Genomic DNA, 12,408 nt, shown 5'->3' on the forward strand with positions numbered 1-12,408 from the left:
ACAGACTTCTCACGTTAAAGAAGAGGAAGAGGAGGATCCACAGTCCCTCCATGTTAAAAAGAAGGATGTGAGGCAGGAGGATGAGGAGACACTGACCGTGGTTGTTGTGAAGAGCGAAGACTATGATGATGAACTACCTGAGACGTTGCTGCTTCAGCATCACGATCCAAATGGGGGGCCACCACCAGATGACCTCTTTGCTCCAATGCCGCACAAGGACAACACAGAAGAACCTTCAAGGAGCGATGCAGACTACGAAGGTGACGGCAACCATAAAGAACACTTTACCTGCACACTGTGTGGAAACATTTATTCTTATAAGTGCCAGCTGACTACACACATGAGAACGCACAGTGGAGAAAAACCCTTCAGTTGCTCCATGTGCCATAAACGTTTCACCCAAAAGGTAAACATGGTGACGCACATGAGAACGCACACCGGAGAGAAACCTTTCACGTGCTCGGTTTGCGGGAAAAGTTACTCCTACAGGAGTAACTTGAGCGATCACATGTGCACACACAAAGAGAAAACTTTTAGTTGCTCCGTTTGTGGGAAGAGATTCACCCAGAAGGCAAACATGGTGACACACATGAGAACGCACACGGGCGAAAGACCGTTCACATGCTCATTTTGTGGCAAAAACTTCTCGCAAAAGCCCACCATGGTAACACACATGCGAATACACACGGGGGAAAAACCTTTCAGTTGCTCCGTTTGCGGTAAAAGCTTCTCCCACAAGAGCAATTTGAACGTTCACATGCAGTCGCACACGGGGGAAAAACCTTTCAGTTGCTCAATATGCGGCGAAGGCTTTATCCTCAAGGTGGCTTTGATCGCGCACACAGCAGCGCACACCGGAGAGAAATTGTTCACGTGTTCACTCTGTGGCAAAAGCTTTGCGTACAAGAGTAATTTGAACGCACATGTCCGCAGACACAAGGACGAAGGGAGTAGTAGTTTACTTGATGATGAACTGACGTGATCAAAGGTTCATTCTTGTGGCGTCACACTTGGGGAAAAAGTTGTTTTATCATGTATCAAGGGTAGAAAAGTAGTATAAAACGTGTGAAAAAAAATCTACTACAATGCACATTGTATAGTCACTGCATCCGGAAAGTATTCACAGAGCTTTCCTATTTTTTTTTTTCATGAAACATTGAATGTTGAATAAGAAAGCCACAGATTTGTTTGTATTATTGTTCTAGTCTGATTTATGACTTATTGACTTATGTTCATGCCACACTTGTTTGGCAGAATTTCGTGGAGAAGACTGCTAAAGAGTTGTTGATACGTGTATATGTGGTCTTATTTTTATTTTTATATTTTTTATATATAGTAATCTAAAAAAAACTTTATATGATGTGGTGTGTCAATAAAAAAAAATCAATTTGGGAAAATGGCTGTAATTTAACAAACTGCAGTAAAGTACTGGAAATACTTTCTGGGTGCGTTGTCTGCATTATATTATGTTGTCTTTACTGCACATTTTATATTCTATTACTCTCTTTGTCTTATTTAATGCCATAATTGCAACTTTTTCATCTCTACATCAGTCAATTTTTTGTTATTTGTAATGAAGCCTAATCGAATCAAAGTGGGGTTAATTGTGTTTGTGATGTACTGATTTGATGGCAAAAGCCAATTAATGGACTGAAAAATACACATGAAGAAAAATGTCTCTCGGGGTCTTGATTTTGGAGTTCGAGTAAAGATGAATGGTTGCAATGTTGATTTTCCTACACAGCATTTCCAAAGTTTGTTTTCCATTTGGTTGTTTCACATCAAGAATGCTGTGGAATGTCCTCTGTTGACAGCGTGTGCTCACATTATTTGAAATAAATACGAGTCACAACCACAGCTCTACTTTATTCTTCTGTTCTCTTGATCTCGAGTCATCTTCAATACCGCTGCAAGATGGAGGTCCTGTTACACTGTGGATGCGCCATTCGGGCTGAAAAAGGCAAAATTCGAGACAGGTAACATGTACTATTGGACCTGGTATAAATAAACGTATATGTATGCTCATACAATAACAAGAGTCTGTAAGATTTATCCTTCGGTTCTTGTTTCCTCTGCTCTGTTCATCTTGAACAGTTTCTCTACCGCCGCAAGATGGCGGTAATTCGACACCACTGATGCGTGGTTCTCTAAATCCACCCCTGAAGAAGAAAGAGGCGGAAGTGTTCGTTGCTCAAGACGGAACGTTAACGAGTCCAAGCAAAATCGAGTCAAAAACATCGAAATGTTAAAAGAGTTGGTAAGGCGGCGACTAATTGCGGCCGCTGACGAAATATTCGGACTGTTTGAAAAAACGATCGCGTCATACGAGGAGCAACTTTGTCGGGCGCGAGAGGAGACCGAGCGACAACGACGACAACTGGAAGATGTCAAGAACCAAAGCGTGCAACGCGAACAAGGTTTGTTCATATTTTCACCTTGTACGGACAAATATCGTGGCTGGGAAAACTTAATTTACATTTATACTGGTACGACATGATGATACATACTCAGTCAGACAGACTGTTATCAAATAATCCCCCCCCCCCAAAAAAAAGTCGTTCGACACCAATCACAACAGACTTGACGGCGTTTACCCGATGCTAAAACGTGTTGCTCTGTGGTTAATTGCTACGCTAGATAACATGCACGGGATGTCATGCCGACTATCAAAAGTGTTGCGAAGTATCCTCTTATCACGTCATTTCAAGGTTCCCACAACGACTCTTAATAGTAACTGGGATTCAGACTTCTGATTGGCTGAGCAGAGAAGCAAGCAAAAACGTATTATTTTGCATTCTGCACACATGAATTCATTCAGAATGCCCAGTGAGTATGATATATTTGATTTCAAAGTTTTATGTTCTTTTCATATTTTAGCTCAATATTCTTGCCAACTAGTGAAACAAGATGATTCGGACAGTTGTGTGCATTTATATTGTGTTTTTGTATAGTATTTATGTTTTTTTTTTTTTTTTTAATAAATGTGATCTAATAATTTTGGTATTACGTTCCAAGTGGAGTTCTTGTAGGCAGTTGAAGCCTCGAAGGTAAATAAAGAATTCTGCTATGGTCACGAAAATAGGACTCTTTCAGAGTCGTGTGACAAACGTGTCTGACAAACTAAAATAGATAGAAATAGTAGCAAGCATAATTTAGCTCTTTGCAACAGAGTAAAAGTAGTAGTGCAGTAGTTGTCTTCTTTACCAAAATACTAGTAAAAGTAATACAAGAAATTGTAATAAGTATGTTCATGTTGTTTTTTTTTTGGTTCCATATAGATTAGGGAGACTTGTTAAAAATGAAAATGCTTCAGATCAATGTCTGACCAAGATTGATTCTATGTGCCATGCTTCTCTGAAGTATTTATAGTATTAAATTAGTGTTGTTCCAATACCGGTATCGGTATACTGCATTAAAACAGTGGCATCGGCATCGGCGAGTACTAACAAGTAACATGCCGATATCATTATTTCTGACGCTAATGTAGGACTTTGGTATGCAGCATCTTGTGTCTTGCCCGTGCACGACATTCCCTGATGTGTGACGAGTTCACTGCATGCCCAGCCAAGATATCCTATTGGTCCTTGAATGCTTTGAACCAATGGCAGGGCAGCTTTTTCATGTTGAGGAAAAAAAAACCTTCAGGTACGGTATCGGCATCGACCGATACTGCCAAACCCAGGTATCGGAATCGGTATCATCGGCCAAAAAACGGTATTGGATCAACACTATACTAAATAAAGAGCCTTGACCTATCATTGTGAACTGCACTTGAGTGTGATGGCCACCTTCGGCTCCCAGGAGATTAGCTCACTGCTACACTTTTATCTACAAGGCCATTCTTGGACTACTGTCCTCTTACATTTCTAACTTAATCACTCAGAGAAGTGTTAATTCCTACAGATTGTGTTTAAATAACAGAGTTTGGGGGAAAAAAAGGCTTTTGACTTCTCTGCTCCGTCTACATGGAACTGTTGCAAAAGGACTGGAAGTTAACATAACTATATCTCTTTGAATGACTTTAAATCCAGACAACTTCCTGAACTTGAAACTGTTTTATTTAATTTAGATGTCATTTTAAATCCTGTTGAAACTTTAACTTTTTACTGACATGCATGTCATTTTGAATTTTGTTGCAACTGTTCTTGGCTAGGACTCCCTTGGAAAATAGTTTTTTTTTTTATTCAAATGGAACATTCCTGGTTAAATAAAGGTTTCAAAAAAAATGTATGTTGTTAAAACTACTCGAGTCGAACATATATCATTTATCCAAAAAGTGCAATAAACTGGCTAATCCCCACCTCTGCCTGAGACTTACTTATGGCTTACCTATACTTGCTTGTGTCCGACAGATGAACTTTTGGAGAGTTTCAGTTTGGAGCAGGAAGATCCACAGCCCCTTAAAGAAGAAGAGGAGCATCCAAAACTCCCTGACATTAAGGAGGAAAACGAGGAGGCAGACATCAGCGAGATGCCACTGACCATCGTCGTCATGAAGAGTGAAGACGAGGATGACGAGAAACTGCCCGAATCGTCACAGCGTCATCACGGCAGTCCAAGTGGAGACCACTGTGGAGCACCGCAAGCGGAGAACCTCTTGGCGCCGCTGTCACACAGCGACAACACGGAAGAACCTTCCAGGAGCGACACAGACTGCGAAAGTGACGACCAGCGTAAAGAACGTTTCACCTGCTCGGTTTGTGGCAAAAGCTACTCTTACAAGTGCAACTTGACTCTCCACATGAGGATGCACACGGGAGAAAAACCCTTTAGCTGCTCCGTTTGTGGCAAAAGCTTTCCCAGTAAGTACAGTTTGAATGTGCATACGCGGACCCACACCGGTGACAAACCCTTTAGTTGTTTGGTGTGTGGTCAGACGTTTACCCAAAGGGCGCACATGCGGGCGCACGCGAGTACGCACATTGGAAAGAAATCCTTCAGCTGCTCAGTTTGTGGCAACAGATTCTCTCGAAAGATTCACTTGGTGTCCCACATGAGAAAACACACCGGAGAAAAACCCTTCAGCTGCTCGGTGTGCGGCGACACGTTTATTTCAAAGGTGGCTTTGATTGCGCACACGGTAACGCACACCGGAGAGAAACCTTTCACTTGCTCAACTTGCGGCAAAAGCTTTTCCTACAGGAGTAATTTAAACGAGCACATGCGCACACACAAAGAAAAAAACTTTAATTGTTCGATATGCTGCAAGCGATTCACTCAGAAGGTGAACATGGAATCGCACATGAGAACGCACACGGGAGAAAAACCTTTCACCTGCTCGGTTTGTGGGAAAACGTTCTCTCAGAAGCCCACCATGATCACGCACATGCGAATACACACGGGGGAAAAACCTTTCAGTTGCTCGGTTTGCGGCGAAAGCTTTGCGCAAAAGGGCTCGTTGATCGGACACGAACGAACGCACACGGGGGAAAAGCCTTTTGCTTGCTCCGTTTGCGGGAGGAAGTTCTTTCTCAAGGGGAACATGGTGTCACACATGAAAACACACACCGGGGAAAAGCCTTTCAGTTGCTCAATTTGTGATAAAAACTACTCTCATAAGAACAGATTTAAAGCGCACATGCAGACACACAAAGGAGAATAAACACGAGCCAGCACAGTTTTGCAAAATCATACATGTATTTTATAAACACATAACGCAATGAAATCGATGTTGTGATTGGCTTCCTGTTTCCAAGTAGAAGAAAGACCCACTTTTGGTCACATTTTTGAAAAATAGTTGCTGAATGTGGCAGCAAAATTGCTTAAACTGGCAACACTTAAAAGTGCTTTTGTAAACTAACTTTTCTTTGGTTGTAACTTGGAAGCGGTGAACAGCAGCAGTTAAAACAACAAATACTCTCACATAGATGGATAAAATCGATTAATACTTTTGCCCCATTATCAAATTATAAACATTTTATTACGGTTGAGTTCCTCTAAGTTGTTTTGTTGTAGGCTTGATTGACTTCCATGTTGTTCTAAACAAATTTTCCCATTGTAAATAACATATATATCAAGTTATCAACTCTATTTTCATAGTGTAACAGCTCGAAAAAAAGAACAGACAAAAATACAACGGCATATTAGGGCCACATATAAATATATATATTTTTTAGAGGACGGGGACAATATTCAGAGAAAAAAACTCGCAAATTTGCCACTTTATAAACTCCCAAATTTACGAGTTTATAAAGTGGCAAATATGCGGGGGAAAAAATCTTGGAATATTGCCCCCGCCATCTCAAAAATAGATATTTATACGTGGCCCTAATACGCTGTTGTACAAAATCTATTTTAAAACTTAAAAAAAAAAAACTACCGATGCATATTATATACACACTACTGTAGTGTGTTACTGTTTTGTATCATGATGTCAGTGTGCAGTAAATATAACATAATCTTTTCTATTCAATAAAATGTATTGTATTTTATTGCATCGTAATGTTTAAATTGTTTCAGTGTTTTATTGTATTTAAGGTGTTCATGTTATTAATATAACTCTGTTTTTATATGTCTGACTGTATATTTATGTTCAGCACCTTGTATGCAGCTTTGGTTGTTTTTAAAGTGCTCTATAAATAAAGTTGAGTTGGTTGTTTTTAAAGTGCTCTATAAATAAAGTTGAGTTCAAAAGAAACAAATTCAATGTCAATTTCGTACCCTTCACGTGCTTTTATGCTCGCATCTTTGAGCCGTCTTCAATACCGCCTCAAGATGGCGGCCACATGACGTGAATAGAACTACCACCAACGAAGAAGAAAAAGCGGACGTTAGTGTCAGTGCGTGGGAGGAGATAAATGTCAAAATGTTGAAAAATTTGGTAAGAGCGGCTAAATGCGGCTGCGGATGAAATCTTTTGGCTATTTGAAAAAAAAAAGAAGCAATTTGGGTGCCGCAGTCTATGCTGACTTAGATCAGTGGTGTCTAAACTTCGTCCTCAAGGGCAGGTTTTGGATGTTTCTCTCCAACACAGCTGAAGCTCATCGGTAAGCTCTGCATAGGCCTGATAATGATACTGTTGATTGGAACAGGTGTGTTGGAGCAGGGAAACATCCAAAACCTGCAGGGCACCAGCCCTCCAGGACCGAGCTTGGACACCCCTGACTTAGAGGCTGCATGCATCTGGTGGAGCAGGTTGTTCTCCATTCCCACGCCTGTGTTAAATTGAAAAATTCAAATTCAAATTTATGAACGAGTCAAATTCCTGTTCAGTCCCTCTCACATTCTAGTGAAAATTGTTTGGACAGCTTCTGCTTTCCAATATCGCCCAGCAGTTGTCGATACCGCCTCAAGATGGCGAGCGCGTGGCGTTATAGCTGTGCGACTGTCGTCCGAAAGAAAACCACCACCGAAGAAGAAAGCGGAAGTTCCTGACTGTTTAAATTGCCGCTTGAGGACGACAAAGCCGGTGAGGACGACAAAAGGTGAAAAATCGTCAAAAATGTTGAAAGATTTGGTAAGAGAGCGACTGATTGCGGCCGCCGACGAAATCTTCGGACTGTTTGAAAGAACGATAGCGTCGTACGAGGAGCAACTTCGTCGAGCGAGAGAGGAGAGCGAGCAACAACGACGACAACTGGAAGCTATTTCAAAGTCACAACTGTTGTTGCACATCCAAGGTGCGTTCAAATGTTGTTGTTTACGTTTAGCTACTCTGAAGCGTTTATGGAAAGTCACAAGGAGAATTAACGCTTCGCAATAAATGGGATGAAATGGACGAATGGGATCGTAGAACTGTGAGGCAGACCACTTGCTGCCTTGAGAGAATCATCATCGTGTTTACACCTAAATCAGGCCCATCATTTGGACGAAAAATGTTAATACTTATTCACATAACATGAGCTCAATTGCGTTTCTGTCGCTTGTGTCCAACAGATGCCCAGCCGCTGATTGGTCACCAAGTCCAACAATCTTCCCCTCAGCTGCAAGAGGGCACCAGCAGTTTGGAGCATCCACAGCCCCTCCATGTTAAAGAGGAGATGGCAGCTGTCCACATGAAAATGGAAGAAGAACCGACTGAGTTGCAACAAATGACGGAGACCAAAGGAGACCACCACGGATCACCACAAGCAGACCCCCTATTTGCTCCGCTGTCCGACAGTGACGACATTGATGAACTTTTGAGGAGCGGTACAGACTCTGAAGGTGAGAGGAAAGAGGTCACATCAACAAACAAACACTTTTAATTAATACATTTTTCCTTACATGAAAATGGTTACGTTTAGTCTCTGTAAGTCACAATTTGATAAATGTAGTATTTTTATTTATTTTTTTAATCTACACTATTGTCAATCCATTGTGGCTGTTATTTTACAAATGATTTATTGACCAATCTAAAGTGTCGATAATGGCTTGCTCATGACATTTTTGGGGGTCTCCGTAAAATTGGCCGTTTTGGAGGTTCAAGGGTTTGGTCCGACGCCAGCGACGTGAACAAAGTAATTCAGGTTAGAAAAGAAAGAATAAGAAAATTCCATGGATGTAAAAAAATGTAACTTTTTTTTCCAACTGTGTGTTTAAAAGAAAAGAAAAAAGATTAAGATCAACAAACCTCATGACATGGGGATGTATTATGGTCACTAAATCGATTTAAAAACAACACATTGAATGCTCATTTGTGGTCAAGTCATATTAATTGTGTCCACGGCATATTTCTAACATGCACAAAATACGTATAACTTGTGCATGAAATACTCATCTGTAGCCAAGAAATGGGTATAACGTATGCACAAAATACAAATTTGTGGGCACATAATGCAAAGCATGACACATACTAATTTGTGGAACTGTAAGGTTTAGGCTAGAGACTGTGACTTACTCCCAACTCTGGTTGCTTTGTCACCTACAGAAGAACTTGAAGGAACCTCCAGTTTGGAGCATCCCCAGCGCCGCCGCATTAAGGAGGAAGAGGAGGAGGGGTCCAGCATCAGCAACTTGCTGCTGACCGGCGCCCTCGTAAAGCGCGAAGACGACGACAAATCGCCCGATTGGTCACCCCCGCTCGATGACCACGGCCCGCTGGCGCGCGCGCAGTCGCACGCGGGCTCCCGCGGCAGGGAGAAATCCTTAAACTGCTCAGTTTGTGGTCACAGATTCTCGCGGAAGATTCACCTGGCGGCACACATGAGGAAACACGGGGGAGGTAACGCCCTGAGCTGCTTCGTTTGCGGTGAAAGGTTTCGTTCAAGAGTTGCTTTGATTGCACACACTGTAACACACACCGTTGATAAACCTTTAGTCTGCCCAATTTGCGCTAAAATCTTCTCCTGCAAGAGGAATTTAAGCGATCACATACACACGCACAGAGAGGATTCGTTTAAGTGTTCCATTTGCGATAAGCGGTTCACTCAGAAGGTGAACCTGGAATGGCACATGAAAACACACGCGTTACAACAAACGTTCACCTGCTCGTTTTGCGGCAAAACCTTCTCTCAGGAGCCCAGCATGCTGACACACTTGCGGATACACACGGGAGAAAAGGCCTTCGCTTGCCCCGTTTGCGGCAGGAGGTTCTGTGTCGAGGCGAACATGCTGGCGCACATGAAAACGCACAGTGGGGAAAAGCCTTTTAATTAGGGATGCAAGGTAAGGCTGTGCAAAATTCGGAGTTTCAGAATTCATTCCAGTAGATGAATTTGAATAGACTCCACTCCACAGGATGTTGAATTGAATTTGGATGACAGGAAGTCATATTGAATTCAATGCAATTCAGAGAAACTCATTCTCATTACATATCTGTGAGAAGGAAATGGTGTATTTCACTAGTGTGCTCCTAACAAAATGTCCAAAATATTTGGGCAGCCATTTTAAAGCCCTAATATTAAAGCAAGGTATTCTGGGAAATGCAGTGCTGTTCATGACTGCATTTCAATTATCCTTCCTGCGATTCGAATGTCTTCCTGTTTGCCGCCACAATTAAAATTCAAGAACTGAATTGGAACTTAGCAGTCATCAGAATAAAAGAGAGACGTGATTGAATCCCGTCCTGCCGTGTCTGGTTTATTTAGCAGGAAAACGCCAGAAAACATCTTAAACTCAAAACTATTTTTAGCCCACCTTTTACCCAGCCTCCAAGAAACAACAACATTTTAGGATTACACCTAGAAAATAGGTACAAAACAGACATTGTTGTTTTATTGTTTCATTTAATTTTAAGAACAAGTAAAATGTCACGTTTGTGTCTCGCTTTTACATTAAAAACAATTTGGAATCTGACCTCTTAGCATCATTTCTCTGTCTGTCTTTGCACTGTTGTATTTACTGTCTTTGTTATGAATTTATTGTTTTAACTGTATTTGTTGTCTGAGATTTTTTTTTAACTTCATGTACGGCACTTTGTATGCAGTTATGTCTTAAGTGCTCAATAGTTGAGGTTAGTCGTCAATACCGCCTCAAGATGGCGACCGCGCGACGTTGCGCAATCTCTGGACAACCACCACCGAAGAAGATAGCAGAAGTTGGCATGCGAAAGGAGGACACAGTTGGACTTTGTAAAAAAAAAAAAATAAGAGCGAAGAACGAGCAACAACGACAATGAAGCTGTTTCCAGTGAATACACAGACGGTTTGTTCATCCAAGGTGCATCTGAATGTTCACAAAACCTATGATTTAATCTTTTAAGAATGTGTGTCAAATGTCAGACATTGTTCTAGACAACACCTTACCGGTGACGCTAAAGCAGTGCACTAATTGTGAGTTCTTATAAAACCTATCGAAAGGGGAATTTAATTAATACCGAAGAACAACAAAAACATGAATACAACTACTATGTAGAACTGTGGAAGATGTACATTTTCCTTTCTCCATGTTGTTAATTTCAGAGCCCTAAATATAACTAAACTAGTAAAATAATTCCTCCTTAGGTAAATAAAATCCTTTGTTCACTTCAGCTTTAAACAGGTAATTATCAATAACGGACATTGCAGACCAAAAACAGATTTTGAAACGATATTTCATTTTCCATAGCTCTTGACCTTGGACAAAATATTATTCAAGTTCTCATCTATGGGTAATATTAAGCTTTTGTTGAACCTCACATGGATGTTTATTTATTTATTTTTTTAAATGTGAGCGGGATTATATTTCAATGTTTCATGTTTTGATAATGGATAGATACATTTAAATGTGCCAATTTTGAATTGTCCGCCAAATATGGCTACTTTTCAAAGCATGCAGCAATAACAACACCTTTATCCACTCAGGGTGCCTTGCTATTTTAGTAAAAATATCTACGGTATCTAATATTTATCGGCATCAATAGCAACACACACTTACCTACAGTTGTGGCAGTTAACAGTAAAAAAGCTGTGACATTTTGATGAATGCTTTGAATGGTGAGAAATAGCACCATCTAGTGGATAAAATATAACCTGGCTAACCTGTTTCTATATTTGTAGGGGCCATGATGTTTTGGGAAAAAAACTGACTCGCTGCTTTCATACGTCTTCAATTAAAAGGTGAGTAGTTTTTCTTTATTTTAGTTGTGCTATAAAGTAGGTAAATTAGTTTTTGATCCCATTTTAAGACAGTAATGAAGGGTTTTAGCAAAACTGCTTTAATGGCAGAATATGACCACCATAGGGACCCGTGCCCCATTTTTTCCCCCTGAATCTTGCTTTGGACACTTAGCTGTTTTCAAATGGGATGTGTTTTGACATAATTTGGTTGAAAAAGTGAGTATATTTTGAAATGTACACGTGGGACAAGTACAAGTATGTAGGTCTGTATCCAAATCTCTGCAGTTAAAGGTGCGGTCTTTCCAACCAACATCAAAAGCGTCACTTACTGCTCTGAGGTACTTTGAGAACGTGTCCTGACAGGCCGCACTTCCTCACAAAGCAGATAGATGAGTTCTAATGGCAGGAAGACAATTGATTTATTGCACCAGACCACAGTTAAGACGAAGGCTCTCTGAGGTAAGGGGGCGGGGTTTGTGAGACTGTGTGGAATTCCTGAAATGCGTGACCCCCAATCACCTCCTTCCCCTCAAAACAAACCGCTTGCCCCCCTCATCCGACAGACAAAAACATTTGTTTGTAGAGCTGTGCACAAAGTATTTCCTTGTTGGCACGTATGTATCAGTGCTATTGCTAATGGGAACGACACAAGTCAAATATTAGGTACACTCGCATGTTCTAAACAAAGGCAATGTAATAGAAAATAGACACTACACAAAAATGTAGCAAAATTTAAATTAGGGAATCAAATATTAACTGAATCCATCATATTATTATAACAAAGAAATACATTTTTTTGATGAAAACATAAATATAAATATCTAAAAAAATAACTGATGAAATTATAAAATACAAAGTTTAAACATTTTTTTTAGATTAAAAATACATAAAATATTAGAAATAGAAGAATGTTAGAAGAAAGGAAACAAAAAATAGAAAATAATAGAGAAAA

General features: G+C 40.5%; 3 protein-coding genes across 3 annotated transcripts in view; all 3 read left to right on the top strand.

Annotated features, from left to right (window-relative positions):
* The first annotated feature begins 979 nt into the window (after nucleotides 1–979).
* LOC144048548 (uncharacterized) lies at nucleotides 980–6,627 on the top strand. Its single transcript, XM_077560670.1, has 3 exons — nucleotides 980–1,976; nucleotides 2,095–2,417; nucleotides 4,353–6,627. Exons 2-3 carry the CDS (start codon nucleotides 2,243–2,245, stop codon nucleotides 5,600–5,602), a joined length of 1,425 nt encoding a protein of 474 aa, XP_077416796.1. The 5' UTR covers nucleotides 980–1,976; nucleotides 2,095–2,242; the 3' UTR covers nucleotides 5,603–6,627.
* A 194-nt stretch (nucleotides 6,628–6,821) lies between these two features.
* LOC144048566 (uncharacterized) lies at nucleotides 6,822–10,215 on the top strand. Its single transcript, XM_077560692.1, has 3 exons — nucleotides 6,822–7,619; nucleotides 7,876–8,145; nucleotides 8,849–10,215. Exons 1-3 carry the CDS (start codon nucleotides 7,442–7,444, stop codon nucleotides 9,574–9,576), a joined length of 1,176 nt encoding a protein of 391 aa, XP_077416818.1. The 5' UTR covers nucleotides 6,822–7,441; the 3' UTR covers nucleotides 9,577–10,215.
* Nucleotides 10,216–10,330: 115 nt separating this feature from the next.
* znrf3 (zinc and ring finger 3) overlaps nucleotides 10,331–12,408 on the top strand; it is an 83,126-nt gene continuing 81,048 nt past the window's right edge. The window contains exons 1-2 of the mRNA XM_077560587.1: nucleotides 10,331–10,578; nucleotides 11,397–11,456. The gene's annotated coding sequence lies outside the window, so the exon portion shown is untranslated. The remainder of the gene's footprint in view (nucleotides 10,579–11,396; nucleotides 11,457–12,408) is intronic.

This window comes from Vanacampus margaritifer, chromosome 3, assembly GCF_051991255.1.
Source record: "Vanacampus margaritifer isolate UIUO_Vmar chromosome 3, RoL_Vmar_1.0, whole genome shotgun sequence".
Taxonomy (NCBI): domain Eukaryota; kingdom Metazoa; phylum Chordata; class Actinopteri; order Syngnathiformes; family Syngnathidae; genus Vanacampus; species Vanacampus margaritifer.

Excerpts from the sequence above, each read along its gene's own strand:
- LOC144048548 (XM_077560670.1), top strand. The coding sequence starts at position 2,243 with ATGTTAAAAGAGTTGGTAAGGCGGCGACTAATTGCGGCCGCTGACGAA. Across the intron at positions 2,418-4,352 it reads AAGCGTGCAACGCGAACAAG|ATGAACTTTTGGAGAGTTTC; the intron begins GTTTGTTCATAT and ends TGTGTCCGACAG.
- LOC144048566 (XM_077560692.1), top strand. The coding sequence starts at position 7,442 with ATGTTGAAAGATTTGGTAAGAGAGCGACTGATTGCGGCCGCCGACGAA. Across the intron at positions 7,620-7,875 it reads ACTGTTGTTGCACATCCAAG|ATGCCCAGCCGCTGATTGGT; the intron begins GTGCGTTCAAAT and ends TGTGTCCAACAG. Across the intron at positions 8,146-8,848 it reads GAGCGGTACAGACTCTGAAG|AAGAACTTGAAGGAACCTCC; the intron begins GTGAGAGGAAAG and ends TGTCACCTACAG.